The sequence below is a fragment of the Lotus japonicus genome, chromosome 3, assembly GCF_012489685.1.
Source record: "Lotus japonicus ecotype B-129 chromosome 3, LjGifu_v1.2".
Classification (NCBI taxonomy): domain Eukaryota; kingdom Viridiplantae; phylum Streptophyta; class Magnoliopsida; order Fabales; family Fabaceae; genus Lotus; species Lotus japonicus.
Genome location: NC_080043.1, coordinates 56475843 through 56491105, shown reverse-complemented (window position 1 = coordinate 56491105; position 15263 = coordinate 56475843). Strand labels below are relative to the sequence as shown.

At 38.5% G+C, this 15263-nt stretch overlaps 1 protein-coding gene across 1 annotated transcript; it reads right to left on the bottom strand.

Annotated features, from left to right (window-relative positions):
• Positions 1-482: 482 nt before the first annotated feature.
• Positions 483-875, bottom strand: LOC130744354 (uncharacterized). The gene has a single exon (XM_057596547.1). It carries the CDS (start codon positions 873-875, stop codon positions 483-485), a length of 393 nt encoding a protein of 130 aa, XP_057452530.1.
• Positions 876-15263: the final 14388 nt, after the last annotated feature.

The following is a 15263-nucleotide window of genomic DNA, read 5'->3' as shown; positions in this document are numbered from 1 at the left end:
AAGCCCAAGTCGAGGTTTCTCAGGCCAAGCTATCCAGCTTAAAGGCCCAACAGAAGGCCGAGCAAGAAGAGCTTGATCGTTTGGATGTCGAAATTTCTAGGCTCACCAATCGGAAGACTGAACTGCAAGAATCCTGAGCTGCATTGAATAGCCAATTGAAGACCTTGGTCTCGTCTGGAGGTGCTGCTGTTCAAAAAACCTTGGCTCTGAGGAAGGAACTCCAGGATAATGATGCAAAGAAAGCAGGTCTTGAGACCCAACTTCCTGATCTTCGGAGCCAGTTTGACGTCTTGAAGAACCAAGAGCCTTAAGCTTTTATTGCTTTTTATTTAGCCAAGTGTTGGCTTTTACTTTTGGTTTTTTGGCCAAGCATTGGCTTTTTCGTCTAGACTTTGTTGTTTTAAAATGGCACTCTTGTATCTTTTGTTGTAATGAACTTTGATGCCATATGAATGGAGTTTGGCGTTTGTTACGCCATTATTTTAATCATCTGATATGCTTATTTCGAATAACGTAGGCACATATCGTTTAAGATACTTACCATTTATCGCCAAAACACGACTATGGTTACCTAATTCTCTAATCTCATAAACATTATTTGAAAATATTTTCTCAACTTTAAAGGGGCCTTCCCAACATGGAGCCCATTTATCAAAATGTTTATCTTTTTTATCCATTGGCAAAATGACTTTCCAAACGAAATCACCTACAACAAATGATTTAAATCTAACCTTTTTATTGTAAGCTCTTGCGATACGCTCCTTTTGCCGGGTTAATACGTCTAACGCCAATAAACTTTCTTCGTCGAGATCTACTAGTTCATCCAACATCAAGTTCCAATAATCTTCGCTGGGAATTTCTTCCTGTCTCTGCATCCTACAAGATTACAAATAAACTTCGGCTGGTAACACTGCTTCTTGACCATAAGTTAGTCGGAAAGGTGTTGTCCCAGTAGCATCTCTAGGAGAATTCCTGTAAGCCCATAACACTTGGCCTAAAGTTTCATGCCAACTTTTGGGTTTTCGACCCACATGTTTCTTTATCAGGCCAATTAGCGTCTTGTTGGCCGCCTCTACTTGACCGTTTGCTTGAGCGTAATAAGGCGTCGAAGTTAGCAACTTAATGCCCCAAGACTCCGCAAAAGCCGCCATTTTCCGACCAACGAAAACTGTGCCTTGGTCAGTGGTAAGCGACTCTGGGAAACCAAAACGATACACAATGTGATTTTGGACGAAATCAATTACCGTCTCCTGGGTCACGTTTTGCAAGGGAACAGCTTCCACCCACTTGGTGAAGTAATCGATTGCTACTATTATGTATCTATGATGTTTGGATGAGGAAGGATGAATCTCACCAATCAAGTCTAAGGCCCATCCTAGGAAAGGCCACAGTTTGATAATCGAATGTAATTCGCTTGCCCGGACATGTTGAATTCCTGCATGTTCCTGACAATCCTGGCATCCCTTTGTGTATTCCATGCAATCCTTTAAGATGGTTGGCCAGTACATTCCTTGTCGGAATAGCAACCACTTCATCTTAATCCCGGCTTGATGGGCACCACATAAGCCATTGTGTACTGCTAACACTACTATGAACGCCTCACTTTCGCTTAGACACTTCAACAAGGTGCCATCAGCATTCTTTTTGAACAATTCATTTCCCATGATGGTGTAACTTAGAGCCCTGTATTTGATTTTCCTTTCCGTACGACTTGATGGGTTTTACAGATACTCAACTAAAGGTGCTCTCCAATCGCCTGGAGCCATATTGTCTATGGTTAGGATCTCTAAGTTTTCTGGCGTCAACTTGCCTTTGATTTCGACTAACTCCTTCAACTTTTCCTTAGATACTTTGTATCCGGAAGCCGTTTGGGCCAACTCGTTGGCCTCCTAGTTGTCGATTCTTGGCACATGTTTTAATTCGACCTCGTCGAATTTTGCCAGTAGGCTTGGCGCTTTAATGAAGTATTTTGTCAGGTTTTCGCTTAAACACTTGTACTCTTTAGTTAGTTGTTTTACAACTAGCTTCGAATCCCCTTTTATCACGACTCATTTGGCCCCTAAAGCCAACAGAATCTCTAGCCCTGAAATTAAAGCCTCATATTCAGCTTCATTATTCAAACTTTTTTCCTTAATACGGAATTTGAACTTCGTAGGAATCCCTTGTGGGGACATGATGAATATCCCTATTCCGGCTCCCTTTTTATGTTGGGATCCGTCGAAATATAACTTCCACGGTTGTAAACCTACGAAAGTTATAACTTCTTTAGGCAGCGTGTGCTCTACCAAAAAATCAGCCACGGCCTGGCCTTTTATCGCTTTCAAAGGAGTGTAAAACAAAGAATACTCTGTTAAAGCCAGTGCCTATTTGCCTATACGACTATGGAGAATCGGCTTAGACAACATGTGTTTAAATATATCAAAATGCAAGAAAACCATTACATCGACTGGCTTTATATAATACTTCAATTTTAGACAAGAAAAATACAAACATAAACAAAGCTTTTCGATCGAGCTATATCTCGTCTCCGCATCATTGAGAATACGACTAAGGTAGAAGATGGCTCTTTCATTGCCATTTTCATCCTCTTGAGCTAACATGCTTCCTATTGTCTCATCAAACGCAGAAATGTACAGCTTCATTGGCCTTCCTTTCATAGATGGGCCCATTACTGGCGGGTTGGCCAAATATGTCTTAAGATCGTCGAAAGCTTTTTGATGTTCTTCCTCCCAGACGAATTCTTCGCCCTTCTTTAAACGTAAAAGCGGAGAGAATACCTTAGTTCTTCCACTTAGGTTGCATATAAACCTTCTTAGGAAATTTATCTTTCCCAAAAGCGATTGTAATTGTTGCTTGTTACTTGGCGGCTTTGTGTCGAAAATGGCTTTAGCTTTATTTTTTTTGATCTCGATGCCCTTCTTGTGCACTACAAATCCCAAAAAATCACCTGCGACCACACCGAAAGCACATTTGGTGGATTCATCTTTAAGCCATGCTTTCTCATCCTTTCAAAGGATTGATGAAGATGGCTCAGATGATCTAATCTCGACGGAGATTTTACTACGATATCGTCGATATAAACTTGCATAAATGTTGCAATGAAATCATGAAAAATGGTATTCATTACCCGTTGGTAAGTTGCCCCGGCATTTTTCAAGTCGAATGGCATCACCACCCATTCATATGTCCCCAAGGCGCCAGGACATCTAAACGCAGTTTTCAACACATCATCTTCTGGTAGTTCTGATGAACTTGCAACAAAGAAGCCTTTCAATCTCTTCTTTGATTTTAACCACCACGTCCGGGGAAAATCTCCTTGGGGTTTGCTTCACAGGCTTCTTGTCTTGTTGAATAGGAAGTTTCAACTCCACCAATTCTCGACTTAGTCCAGGCATCTCATCGTAATCCCACGCAAAGCAATCCTTGTATTCCTATAGCAGATTTATCATCTCTTGCTTGAGCTCTGGGTCGATAAGCGAACTTATGTAAGTTGGCCTCTTTTTGGAGCCATCTCCCAAATCCACTTCCTCTAAAGGATCTTGAGCTTCCATCTTCTCTACAAAATCTGCCACTGGTTTTTCGAATCCTAAAGGGCCATCATCGTAAATGCAATCTAATCGAAGATCTTCCGGCTTTGTGGCTCATCTGTCGTTTTTTAAGCCCGATGTCGGTGTCTTCATCACGTATGCTGTCTAGCTTTAAATTAGCCAGTGTCTCCCCAACTTCGTCGTTCGCGACCGACGATTCAAAAACATTGGTTGTGTCATCATCAACGATTTCTTTGGCGAGGAATTTGTCACTTGCCATATTTTCGGCCTCCGGGGCCGTTTTTATTCGGTTTTCGGCCACGTAGGCTGTAATTCGAGCTAGGCTCGATTTAATCATCATGATCATCGGTTTGCCACTCCTTCGTGGCATCAGCAACTTCAAAATACTGGCTTATGGTAAAACCAAGGTATGGATCCAACTTAACCGTATATTCGACATCTTTGTCGAGGAACTCGCTGGCCAAGGCCTCATATGGGCCAATTGTAGCCAGCTTCTTTTCAAAATTCTCTTTATCGACATGATCCGCTTCAGCCATGAAGTAATTCTGGTCGGCTTCCACATTTTCTAGGATTCCGTCCTCTCTCCAAATAGAGATCCTCTGGTGCAAAGTGGATGGAACTGCCCCCACTCCATGAATCCATTCTCGACCTAGTAGCAGGTTATAGTTGGCCTTCGATGGCACCACTATGAAAAGTGTATTGCGCTTCACAGTTCCCACAGTGATTTCTAACATGATAGCTCCTGAAGAACTGTTGGTCTTACCTTCATAATTGAGAAGTACCATGTTGTGAGGGGTTAGATCTGCCTCAGTCTTTCCCAGCTTTTTCATCATGAATTGGGGCATAAGATTGATAGCAACACCACCATCTACTAACACTTTGTTGATTCCTTTGTCTTCGACTCTAGCCCACAAGAAAATTGGCTTGAGGTGTTTCTTCATCAAGTCAGTCGGTTTTGGGAATACTGTCTGTTCTTCTTCGACACCGCCTTTTGTCATCACATAGTGCCACATAGGATTGTCGTCGGTCTCTTCTTCGACACAGTAGCTTTTTTCGTCATCAGTGACTTCAGTGAGCTGGTCGAATTCAACGGGCAGGATGGACACCACACAGATTATGTCGAGATCGTCTTCAGAGTCGAAATCGTCTGTCAACATGTCTTCATCTTCTTCCCAAACTTCCTTCCCTTTCTTGCGATCTTCCTTTCTCGGCCCTTTAGTTTCAACTTCCATTGGCTTTGAGTCCTTGGAGTTAGGAAATTCCTTACTTGGGCCTTGGCGAACCTTCCAGTGTTGTCCAGCTTTTGCGGCTTCAGCATCAGCTTTCTTCTTCCTCAGAAATCGCCTCCACTGAGTCCTGGTCATCTAGTTCTTTCCGAAGTAGTTTTTCGACCCATAGGAGTAATTCCTGGAAACTTGGGAATTGTTCAGATAGGATGAACCCTGGCCAATTTCGATAACTTGCCATTTCTTCTTTGGCGGCTGTTTCTGAAATTTTGGCCTAACCCACTGGTCCTGTGGTGCTCCAGCATGAGGGACATAAGTCTTGTCCTTCCTAACCTAGTGGTCTCGAGGAGCTTGCTTGATCTCTGATTTCGGCCCCTGACGAGTGTCTTCTTCCGGGTAGACCAACCTTCTGGCCACAGGGACTCTCTGCTTGTAATTCTTCTTCATTTTGGAGTCTTGGTATAGCTTGGCAGCAGCTTTGTCGAAGACAGCGCTGCACCTAGGGCACAGCATGACCTCTTTGTCTCCTTCTTGGCTTTTGGACAAGAATTCAACCAGAGTTTCCCCAGGTTTCGGGTAAACTCCTGCAAGATCTGGAGTCTCTTCTTCAGCAACTGGATCCACCATTTTGGTATCAACAGTTTCAACCAATTCCACCATGCAAACATGAGATGGGTCGGTATCTGTCTGATCCGCACCATGATCAACTGGCTTCGCGCTCAGCTCATCAACCTTTTCAGCATTTTCGACCCCCTTTTCAGCGGAACCGATGACAAGCTTCGAATCCCATTCCCCGCCCAACTCCAGCATGCAAATGTCGACTGGCTCGACAAAGTTGGTGTTACTCACTTGCAAAGGGTCAAAGTCGATTTTCATGGCCGGCTTGTTCTTGTCTCCATACTTCAGTCTTCCTTGGTCCAGAGCATCCTGCACCAAATCCCTGAAACGAACACATTGAGAGGTCCAATGACCAAAAAAGTTATGATACTTACAATATCTTTTTCCTCTCATTTGTTCAGGAGATGGAACTTTTTGATCTTTAGGAATAACAATAAGACCATCAAACACTAAAATATCATAAATAGCATCGCATTTAGTAATGTCAAAAGTATAAGTTTTAGGTGCTGTAGTCGAAGTTTTAGGAAGTTCTTCGCTAGCCTTCCCTTCGTAAGGCTTTAAAATCTTACACACATACGGAGGCCCTGGCTCCAATTCGGCCAAGTGTATTTCGTGCCCCTCACTATCGTCACTTTCATAAGTGAACCTCAACTTCCGACTACAGGGCTCATTTTCTACGTAAGCTACTTTCCCTTTCTTAGGTAGCTTGTTGTACTGAGTTTTTTCCATCTTGAGCCTTTCTACCTCCCTTACTCTATCAGCCAATTGAGCCATGTCTCTGACATGTTGAGTATCAATCTTCTTCCTAACCGGATACTCTAGCCCTCCGGCGGCCATCATCACCAACTTATGTTCAGGAACTTGAGTGAAACATCTCGACTTCAATTGTCTGAATCTATTCAGATAGTCGTCTATCGACTCAGCTTCTTCTCGTTTCACACTGGCTAGTTCTTTCAGACTGACCTTACATTCGCCCCTGAAGAACTGTTCGTGGAACACTCTTTCTAATTGAGCCCAAGTGTGGACTGAATTCGGCGGTAAGGTCGTAAATCACGTGAAAGCATTCTTCGTCAGCGAGCTTGGAAAATATTTCATTTTCAAGTCTTCGTTTTTAGCCAGGTCTTCGGCCTCAATTTGGTACCTAACCACATGTTCAACAGTAGACTCCCAGAGTCACCTGAGAACTTAGTGAATTTAGGCACTTTCCAACCTCTGGGTAATTCCGCCTCCAAGACAAAACCTGAGAAGGCTGAAACGAAATGAGGCCTATTAGCAAACCCTACATTGAAACCGTGTTGGTTCAACAACTGCTCGACGATGGCTGCTACGTTTTGTTGCCCACCGTAATTGTTTTGTCGGATTCTTTCCACCATCTTGTCGGCATTTTCGTTCCTATTAACCAACCGAACATTACCTAACATTCAACCAAGTCCTTGGTCATAGATGTTTGGCTCAGGTACCGCATTTTGCGGCGGCGGTACCGCATATGGGGTGGAATTTCCACCGGATAAGGCTGAGGGCCCAAATTTCCCCCTTGATGAGGGGTGTTTTCGGCAGGAGGGTCCAACGCATCAGCAATTCGACCCATGGTGTTGTTAAGTTGTTGGTGTACTGGGTTGAACACTTCACCCATTTGTCGTGTTAGCATGTGCACCATCTCATGGTTACTATCATCAACCTGCTGCCTAATAGCCTGCAAAGAACCAGTGTTCATGCCAGTTGTAAGAGACGCTTGGCTTGGCGCAAGGAAGCCAGGCGGACTAAATCGACTCACGTGACTAGGGGAGCCAAACTGTGAAACATTCTCAGAAAATGTCGAGAAATTAGTCTGAAGGCCTTGCATCAACGAAGTAGGCATGCCAAATGGCATATCTCTCATTGGTTGAGAAAAAATTGCCACTACGTTTGACACATGATGGGGTCGAATAACCTCGGCCACCGCTGCTGGCGTAGGAACAGTTGTGCCATGAGCACTTGCACCTGAAACCGTCGGAACGCTCGGCGCTGCAACGGGTAAAGAGGATGGCATCTCCGCCATGGCGGACGCTACCCCGCTTGGTCCTGGCGCGCTGGGGCCAAGATTTGCGACTGGGTCATTGCTGACTCCGCCGCTTGATTCACTTCCAGTTGAAGTACCTTGGTTCACGACGTTCGAACCAGGAGGAGAGTTTCTATGCCTATTGTTCGCCATACTCAGAGTTTTGCCACTCCTTAGTTGCTTAAACCAACAACAAGCACAAATGTGAATAAAAACTTCAAAACGCACTTCTGCAAAAACTTAGTTTTCACAAAAAAGTCCCACTGGGCGTGCCAATTTGTTTACTAGTGAATTTGGTAAACAAATAAAAGAGAGCGATTGTGAAGTTCTTTGGTGAAAACGCTATCAAGTAGAAGTTCAAACGAAAAGTAAAATTTAGGGACAGAATTGATTTACACGAAATGTTGAAGGAAAAAGTGCAGTAAAAGAAAAGCAATGAACTGGGAAATAAACTTCATTGATGTTGAGTGAAAATACAAGAATTGGACTGTAAAAGACAACATTGCGTCGAAATCTAAAGGCTGGTTCAAGCAACTACGTACTCAGTGGCAAACTCTTGTGGCTCATTAGGTCTCATTGATTCGGACATTGGAGCTTTTTGAGTGTTTCTGAGTTGTGAAAATTGCGAACCCTTTTTCCTTACCTAATCTGCCTATTTATAGGCCCTTTGCCTCAACCAACCTTCTTCAGAAATGTCCCACGATCTCCATTATGTTTCTCGCTCGTTTGCCACTAAGCCACGTTCACCACTATCCCACGTTCTGATGCCACGCTCGCGTTCTGCGGTCGTTTGATAGGGATAATTGTCGATCGTTTTGTTCCATTCGAGAACTCTTGGTTTAAACGGTTGACGGTGAACTCTGGTTTTTGTCGACATATGGTTGTCGAGAATGTTGCTATTTTACACTTGGGCGTTTTGTGGCTGCAAGATATTTCGATTGCTTCGACATTGGCTTTTACTTTGACTTTTCGCCCTTAGTGAAAAACCCGACTAACAATTGTATTAAATTTTTTACCAAATCTTATCGTATTTAACCTAACACTATCAAAACTAGTAATATATTAGGCCTTGTTGGGCCGCAAGAGGATAAAACTCCGAGAATCTCCATATTGAGCTAACAAGCGCAAACTCCAAGCGAATTGGAGACCACATCTTTCACCCAAAACATTAAGCATTTGGTCAATGAGTATTCTCACTTATAAAGTGTTCATTACTCTCATAATCTTCTAACAGAAGACTTCTTTACTCGCTCTTGTCATCCTTAGAGACTTAATACTATACCGCACATCAAACGTGTCTTTAATTAACATAGTATTTTATTACTACCAATGTAAGGACAAAGAAGCACTACCTTACATCAGATTCCAATAGCACGTACGGGCTGCTTCCTAGCTTCAAAAAAAACCTTTGTAAACCTAACTAATTTCTCGTCAGCGCCACCCAAGGAAATTTGATCGTATATATGTGTGTGAGAGAATGAGTGGGATTGATTTTTCCCTTTTCGTGCTCCCTTCAATATTTAACAGTAGCTCCATTTAATTAGCCAATTAATGCACGCCTCCAAAATTAAACTTCTAGTATTGCCATATTAAATTGTTAGAGAAATTTATGATAATTAGGGGGCAATTGTTAGTAGGAACTTAATTATATCAACATGTAGTTAGTTGATGGGTTACGTACATATTCTCATAACAATATTAATTAAGTTCAAATTTCACATTTTGAAATCTTCATTGAGAAAACTAACTCAATCAGGATATAGGTGTTCCTAGCTCGAACAACATCGTCTCCATATAACAAAAAAAAATACTTTTATATTTGAAAAAGAAAAACATTTAACGAACTTATAAGACTATTTCATTTGATAAGTGCTCTACATTGCCCCACTTGACCCTTCCTTGTTCTCAAGGGAAACATTTCACAGCACAACTCTCGCAAGGAAATTAAGTTGAGTGGAAATCTAGGAAGATCCCACTTTACATATCGTGCATCGCCGATTCCTTTATTGCTCAGAATTTGTTGTTGAGTTTCAATAGCGCATCCCAATGCCACTAACAACGCATATAAATACTGATTTTGATGTATGTAAAAATGGTTTATATTATTCTTTATTAGTGTGACATGACTTAGTTAGGTCAGAGAAGGTGTTCAATGATATAAGAATGTTGTCTCACATGTGGTGAAGTCGAATGAATATAATGACAATGCTCTGTGAAGCATCCCCACAAGGCCACAACTACGAGACAATTAGCTACCTAGAGAAAGTAAAATGGTGGTCTCAGTATTACGAAATTGATAATGTATTCTAGAGATAAGAAGTGAGAGTGCTTATATTAGTTACGTTCATATCTTCCCCAGGCTAAAATTATCTCACCTAATTCGCATTAAATATACAAAAAATGAAAAGGGAAAATGAAAGAACGTGTTTAGAATTAGTAAAAGTGAGAGATGAGAGAGGAGCAAAAGAACAAGTGTGAATCAGGAGTTACTTGCTAGGTGCAGTCTCCAGGTATATATAGCATTAAGTTTGCAAGAGTAGTACACTATAGCATTAGGTTTGCGAGAGTAGTACACGATAATACAAGTGTACAATGTAGTACAAGTATACATTCGCCTGGCCCGTGATGGTCATCCATTTCATAACAAGAATTTTTTTAGTACTTATTAGCTCAAGTCTTCTCTCACCTAATCCGCAATCATGAGTTACTTGCTAGGTGCATCCTTCATGTATATATATCATTAGGTTTGCGAGAGTAGTACACCATAATACAAGTGTGCAATGTATAGTACAAGTATACATTCGCCTGACCCATGATGGTCATCCCTTGATTTTATCTTAATTTATTTTTGATTTATTTTTAGAGTATTAATTAATTTTTATGGTATTTTTATTGAATTTTCGGATTTTTAATTAATTCAGGATTTTATGAGTTTTTATTGTGATTTACTAGATTTTGATAGTTTTATCTATATTTATTTAGTACCTTTTTAAATTTTAGATTTGATTAGGATTTAGGTTGTTTATTTTATGATTTTATCTTAATTTATCTTATTATTTATTTTTAGAGTATTAATTAATTTTTATGGTATTTTTATTGAATTTTCGGATTTTTAATTAATTCAGGATTTTATGAGTTTTTATTGTGATTTGCTAGATTTTTGTAGTTTTTATCTATCTTTATATATTACCTTTTTAAATTTTAGAATTGATTAAGATTTAGGTTGTTTATTTCTTGATTTTATCTTAATTTATCTTATTATTTATTTAATGTTAATTTCATGAAATATTTTATTTTATTTTACAGTTATTTTTAGAGTATAAATTAATTAGGATTTAGGTTGTAATTATTTTTATCTTAAATTAATTAATACTCTAAAAAAAATCTCAGGTGTCATTCTGAGGTTAATTCTCATAAAAAAATATTTCACGTGTCATTCCATTTGATAGATTCTCTTATGTTGTGTTATTTTATCTTGAAACCAAATTTTAAAAGATTTACCCTAACTATCTAAGATTTACCTAGATTACTCCTTACTAAATTTATTTCCAAAACAAATCTTGAAACCGGTTTTATTATCTCTTTAAATTATGAAAAGTCTCAAGCCTAATTTACTACATATTTACAGGAATCCCATGATTTCTCTTTTTATTCTTTCTCATGATCCACAATATAAAAAAAATATGTAATGCTGATATTATAATCCATTAAAATTTAAAAGATTTTTCCTAATTATCTAAGATATTGCATCAGTCTTCTCCTCCTCTATATATTAATATATATTAGAAAAGAATTACATAACTTATCTTTTGTTGACACGTGTTTCCTAATTCCAAAACAGATCTTGAAATCGAATTTTAAAAGATTTGCCCTAATTATCTAAGATTTAAACAAGCACGAATAATCACATTCATGATTAATTGATATATCAAATACAATAGACATATTCTCCGTGCAACGCACAGGAAAAAAACACTAGTATATATTATTCTTTTATTTATATTTGCGATTGTTTTAGAATAAGAAATTATCATTAAACTGAAATAGATAAATTCTTCTATCCCCATTTTTAAACATCTCTTTGGCCTAACATATACTTAGATTTCTCTTGTTTTCTTTTCCACGAATAGACAAAGAAGAAGTGGAGGGAAATGTATTTTTGAATTTCAACGTTTAGTGTAATTTCAGACAAAAATGAATAAAAAGCTTTTCTAAGCGCATTATGATATCAATAAAGATCCATTCTCGATTTCAAACTCCACCACAGAGAGAGATGAAGAAATAGAAGTGAGAGATGTGAGAAATATGATGAGTGATGTGAGATAGGAGAAGAAAATGTGTGAAAATGAGATGAAAGAGAAGGATAAGTATAGTAATATATACCTTAGATGCTTAAAATGTACCATGTACGTATATTTAATTTATGGGTAAAATAATTTTTATGTCCTTCTAAAATGAGCAAGATTGGGTTTAAGTCCGTCACATGATTAACTTAATTTTGATTTTTATCCTATCAATATGAGAAATGGGTATAGATTTGGTTCTCCTCTGAGTTCATATGACTTGCTTACGTGTTTAATCGTATTAAGTAGATACAAGATATAGTAATATACCTTACACTTGATTGGGTTTGTATTGCTTCAAAACTAAACCTTTAAGATTCAGTTTTAGCAAGGAGACACAAGTATTGTCGTCCTCTGAGAGAAGTAATACTATTGTCGTTCAATAGTTAACAACGGTGGATTCACAATAGGTTGGTTGTTTGTTTATATATGAAAATATAAAGAAAGGAAGAAGTATAGTGATGAAGAAACAACAGGTATGAAAGTTTGTTGGGATTAGACTTCATGGAATGACCTTTATGAACTCTAGTGATAAAATACAAACCAAGCCTAAGAATATGATTCATCTACACCAGTTCAGCCCTACTTCATCCATGCATGTCTCATATGAGTCCATAATAATAACCCTCTAATCCAAACATTGATGTCTCACATGATTAAGAAAGATTTGTTTTTGAAAAGCAAATGAATTATATTTAAGAGGAAGCACAAGGGGTGCTTCAAACCCACAATTTATAAAGAGTACATCAATAAGGAGAAAGAAAAATAAAGCCCTTCATCTCCTCTAGTCAGGTACAACAGCTATGAAACCATACCCTCCCAGCTCTATTGAAAGTGAAAAGGGACATAACAATACTGAAGCCCTTACTAATTCATTACCCAGCCCCTGTTTCTCATGGTTTAGTATTGACTGTCCACATATTAATACAATACTTTGGCTCCATCTCCCACTCATAAAATGATGACTTGATGTTTTTGACCATTGCTTTTAACCACCACATGATTAAGAAAGATATTTATCATGAAGTTTAGGTGTTTAGTTAACTTATAAACCTAACTCTATATCTAGCAATTAATTAAGAACATTAGTGGTTAGCTCTAGTTCGAACTCAAAACTTTGTAACTTTCACTCAAATGTCGAATCATGCAAAATACCCTAGGTGATCAATCTAAGATATAGCATGATGAACAAGAGAAAGCCATTAAATCATTGCAAATGAACATGCTCTATATTGAAGAGAATCACATAAAAAAGTAAGTGTCAAAACAATTACATCTAACCCTGACATAAGAGAGATTAGTTATCAATTTTCATGGATAGCTATACAATTATGAAGAAGAAAGAATAGTTGAAGACTTCGCGATGTCTCACCATTCAGCACCCAAGCTTCCTCTCCAGCCTCCTAAGCCTCTTCTCTTGTCTCTCATGTGTTGCTTTTAGTTTCCAAGTGATGAGTCCTGTTATGAGCTGCCAAATCTTCTAAAAATTGGCTTTTATATTGAAACTTGGTAGTCTGGGCACCCAACGCCTTTTTTCCCTCACAAGAGGGTTTCATCAACTGCCGTAGGCACCTGGTGCCTTCTAAGGTCCGCCCAGCGGCCTGATCATTTCTCAAGCTTCATTTTCTCACCAATACTTTCATTTTTCTCCTGATCCAACAGTTCAAATTAAAGTTCCATGTGTTAGGAACTATATACCCAAATTGTATCATGATCCAACGGTTAAAGGATGCGGTGTTGCAATTTTTCTAAAACAACTTTGAACTTCCTGCATCAAAGAGTTTGGATTAGAATTGAAACTTTCATAAAACCTAACCTAAATCTAAATATTTACTGAACTAATCAATTAAGGATTGAAATGATACATAATTAAAGTTCACAAGTGAAATAAGTTACTAAAATGATATCTAACTATACGTTAAAATGTCATTTATCAGTGTTCGACGAACACCCTCCATAGAACGCATATGTCATTCGACATGTCCTTTGAAAAATGACGTGGCACACGTGAAGACATGCTGATTCATGGACTAAAAGAAAAATTTTGCTAATTTCACATGGAAGAAAAACTTATTTAACGTATAAAATTAATTATACTTTCTCTATCACCACTATAAGATTTTTTACTTTTAAACAGTTTAAAAGTGTAGGCTATTAAATTAACTGAAATTAATTGATAGCTTAATCTTGGAGGTGGGCGGCATTGGGGTCTCTTATATCTTCAGAGAAGGGAATTTCATGGCGGATATCCTAGCTAAATCAGGATGCGCAAGAGAGATACCTTATACCATTTGTGTTTTTTCTGGTTTAGGCCCCGATTGTTGGTGCTGTGACATCGAGGTTGTTATCGTATGTTTTTCTCGTTGTTGTTCTATGGCCAGCCTTTGTTGTGTGTTGGTGGACTTCCAAACCTGAAGTTATCCCTTTTCCCCTTGATCAAAGCTAATGAGGTTGTTGCTTCTTGCCGGTTGCATGTGCATTGTCGCGGAACTGCTTTGTTCCTTTTGTCCTGTTTGCTGATTTTAGTTTTCGTGTTATGTTTCTTTGTATACTGTTGTTTCCTCTTGCTTTCTTTTGTTGTTTTTGGGCTTACAAGGGAGAGCCTTGACCCCTAGCTTTTGCATTTTCAATAATATTTCTTCAGTTAAAAAAAAAACAAAAAATGTTTCTTAAATTTTAAGCAACAGTTTACGAGGGTCTCATGTTCTAACGTTACTTATTCTTTTTTGTAATAATTTCTCGAATTTTATTCGAGCACTATGAGAAAATATAGCATATATATGTGTGTGTGTGTGTGTGTGTGCAATAGGCAACAATTATCACGTAATAACTTATCTTTGTCATAAAATAACAAACATTTATTTAGTATTGTGAAAAATTATGTTGTCTAAAACAACCCATTTATGACAACATACACAAATATAATTCAATGGTTTATGGTGCATTTTTATACAACACAGTTTAATTGTTGCTTAAGCCATTGTTGTTTGTATTCAAAAAAGGAGAATAATATATCATAGAATGTGAATGTTAGTAGAAAAACAAGCTATCTCAGAGCCTGTCAAAGAAAACAACAACAGAAAACAAAAAGTTAGGGGCAAACATTTCCAATGAAAAGAAAATAACAGACAACAACAGCAACAACAAAAGAGAAAGACAACTAAAAGACATGAGGCATGGTAAGAGAAAAAGGCAGAGGCAACAATGCCTTCATGGGGAAACACACAACAACATTGGTAGCCTCCTAAAGTCAACATCACTAGTCACCACAAGCCACTTCTAGTCCCAGCATTCCAGGGTAAAAGCCACCATAGGAGAGCACATTTACAGCAGGAAAAACATAGTGGAAGTCAGCTCCTATCGCACTAAAACCAAGCTCAAAAAAGTTCTACTGTTACCAGATATATATGCGAGATAATTGCCCCCATAAAGAGCATAGTCCAGGGAGATACATTAGAGATACAACAGAGGAAAAACATAACAATAATAG

Coding starts and splice junctions, on each gene's coding strand:
- LOC130744354 (XM_057596547.1), bottom strand. CDS start 875: ATGCAGAGACAGGAAGAAATTCCCAGCGAAGATTATTGGAACTTGATG.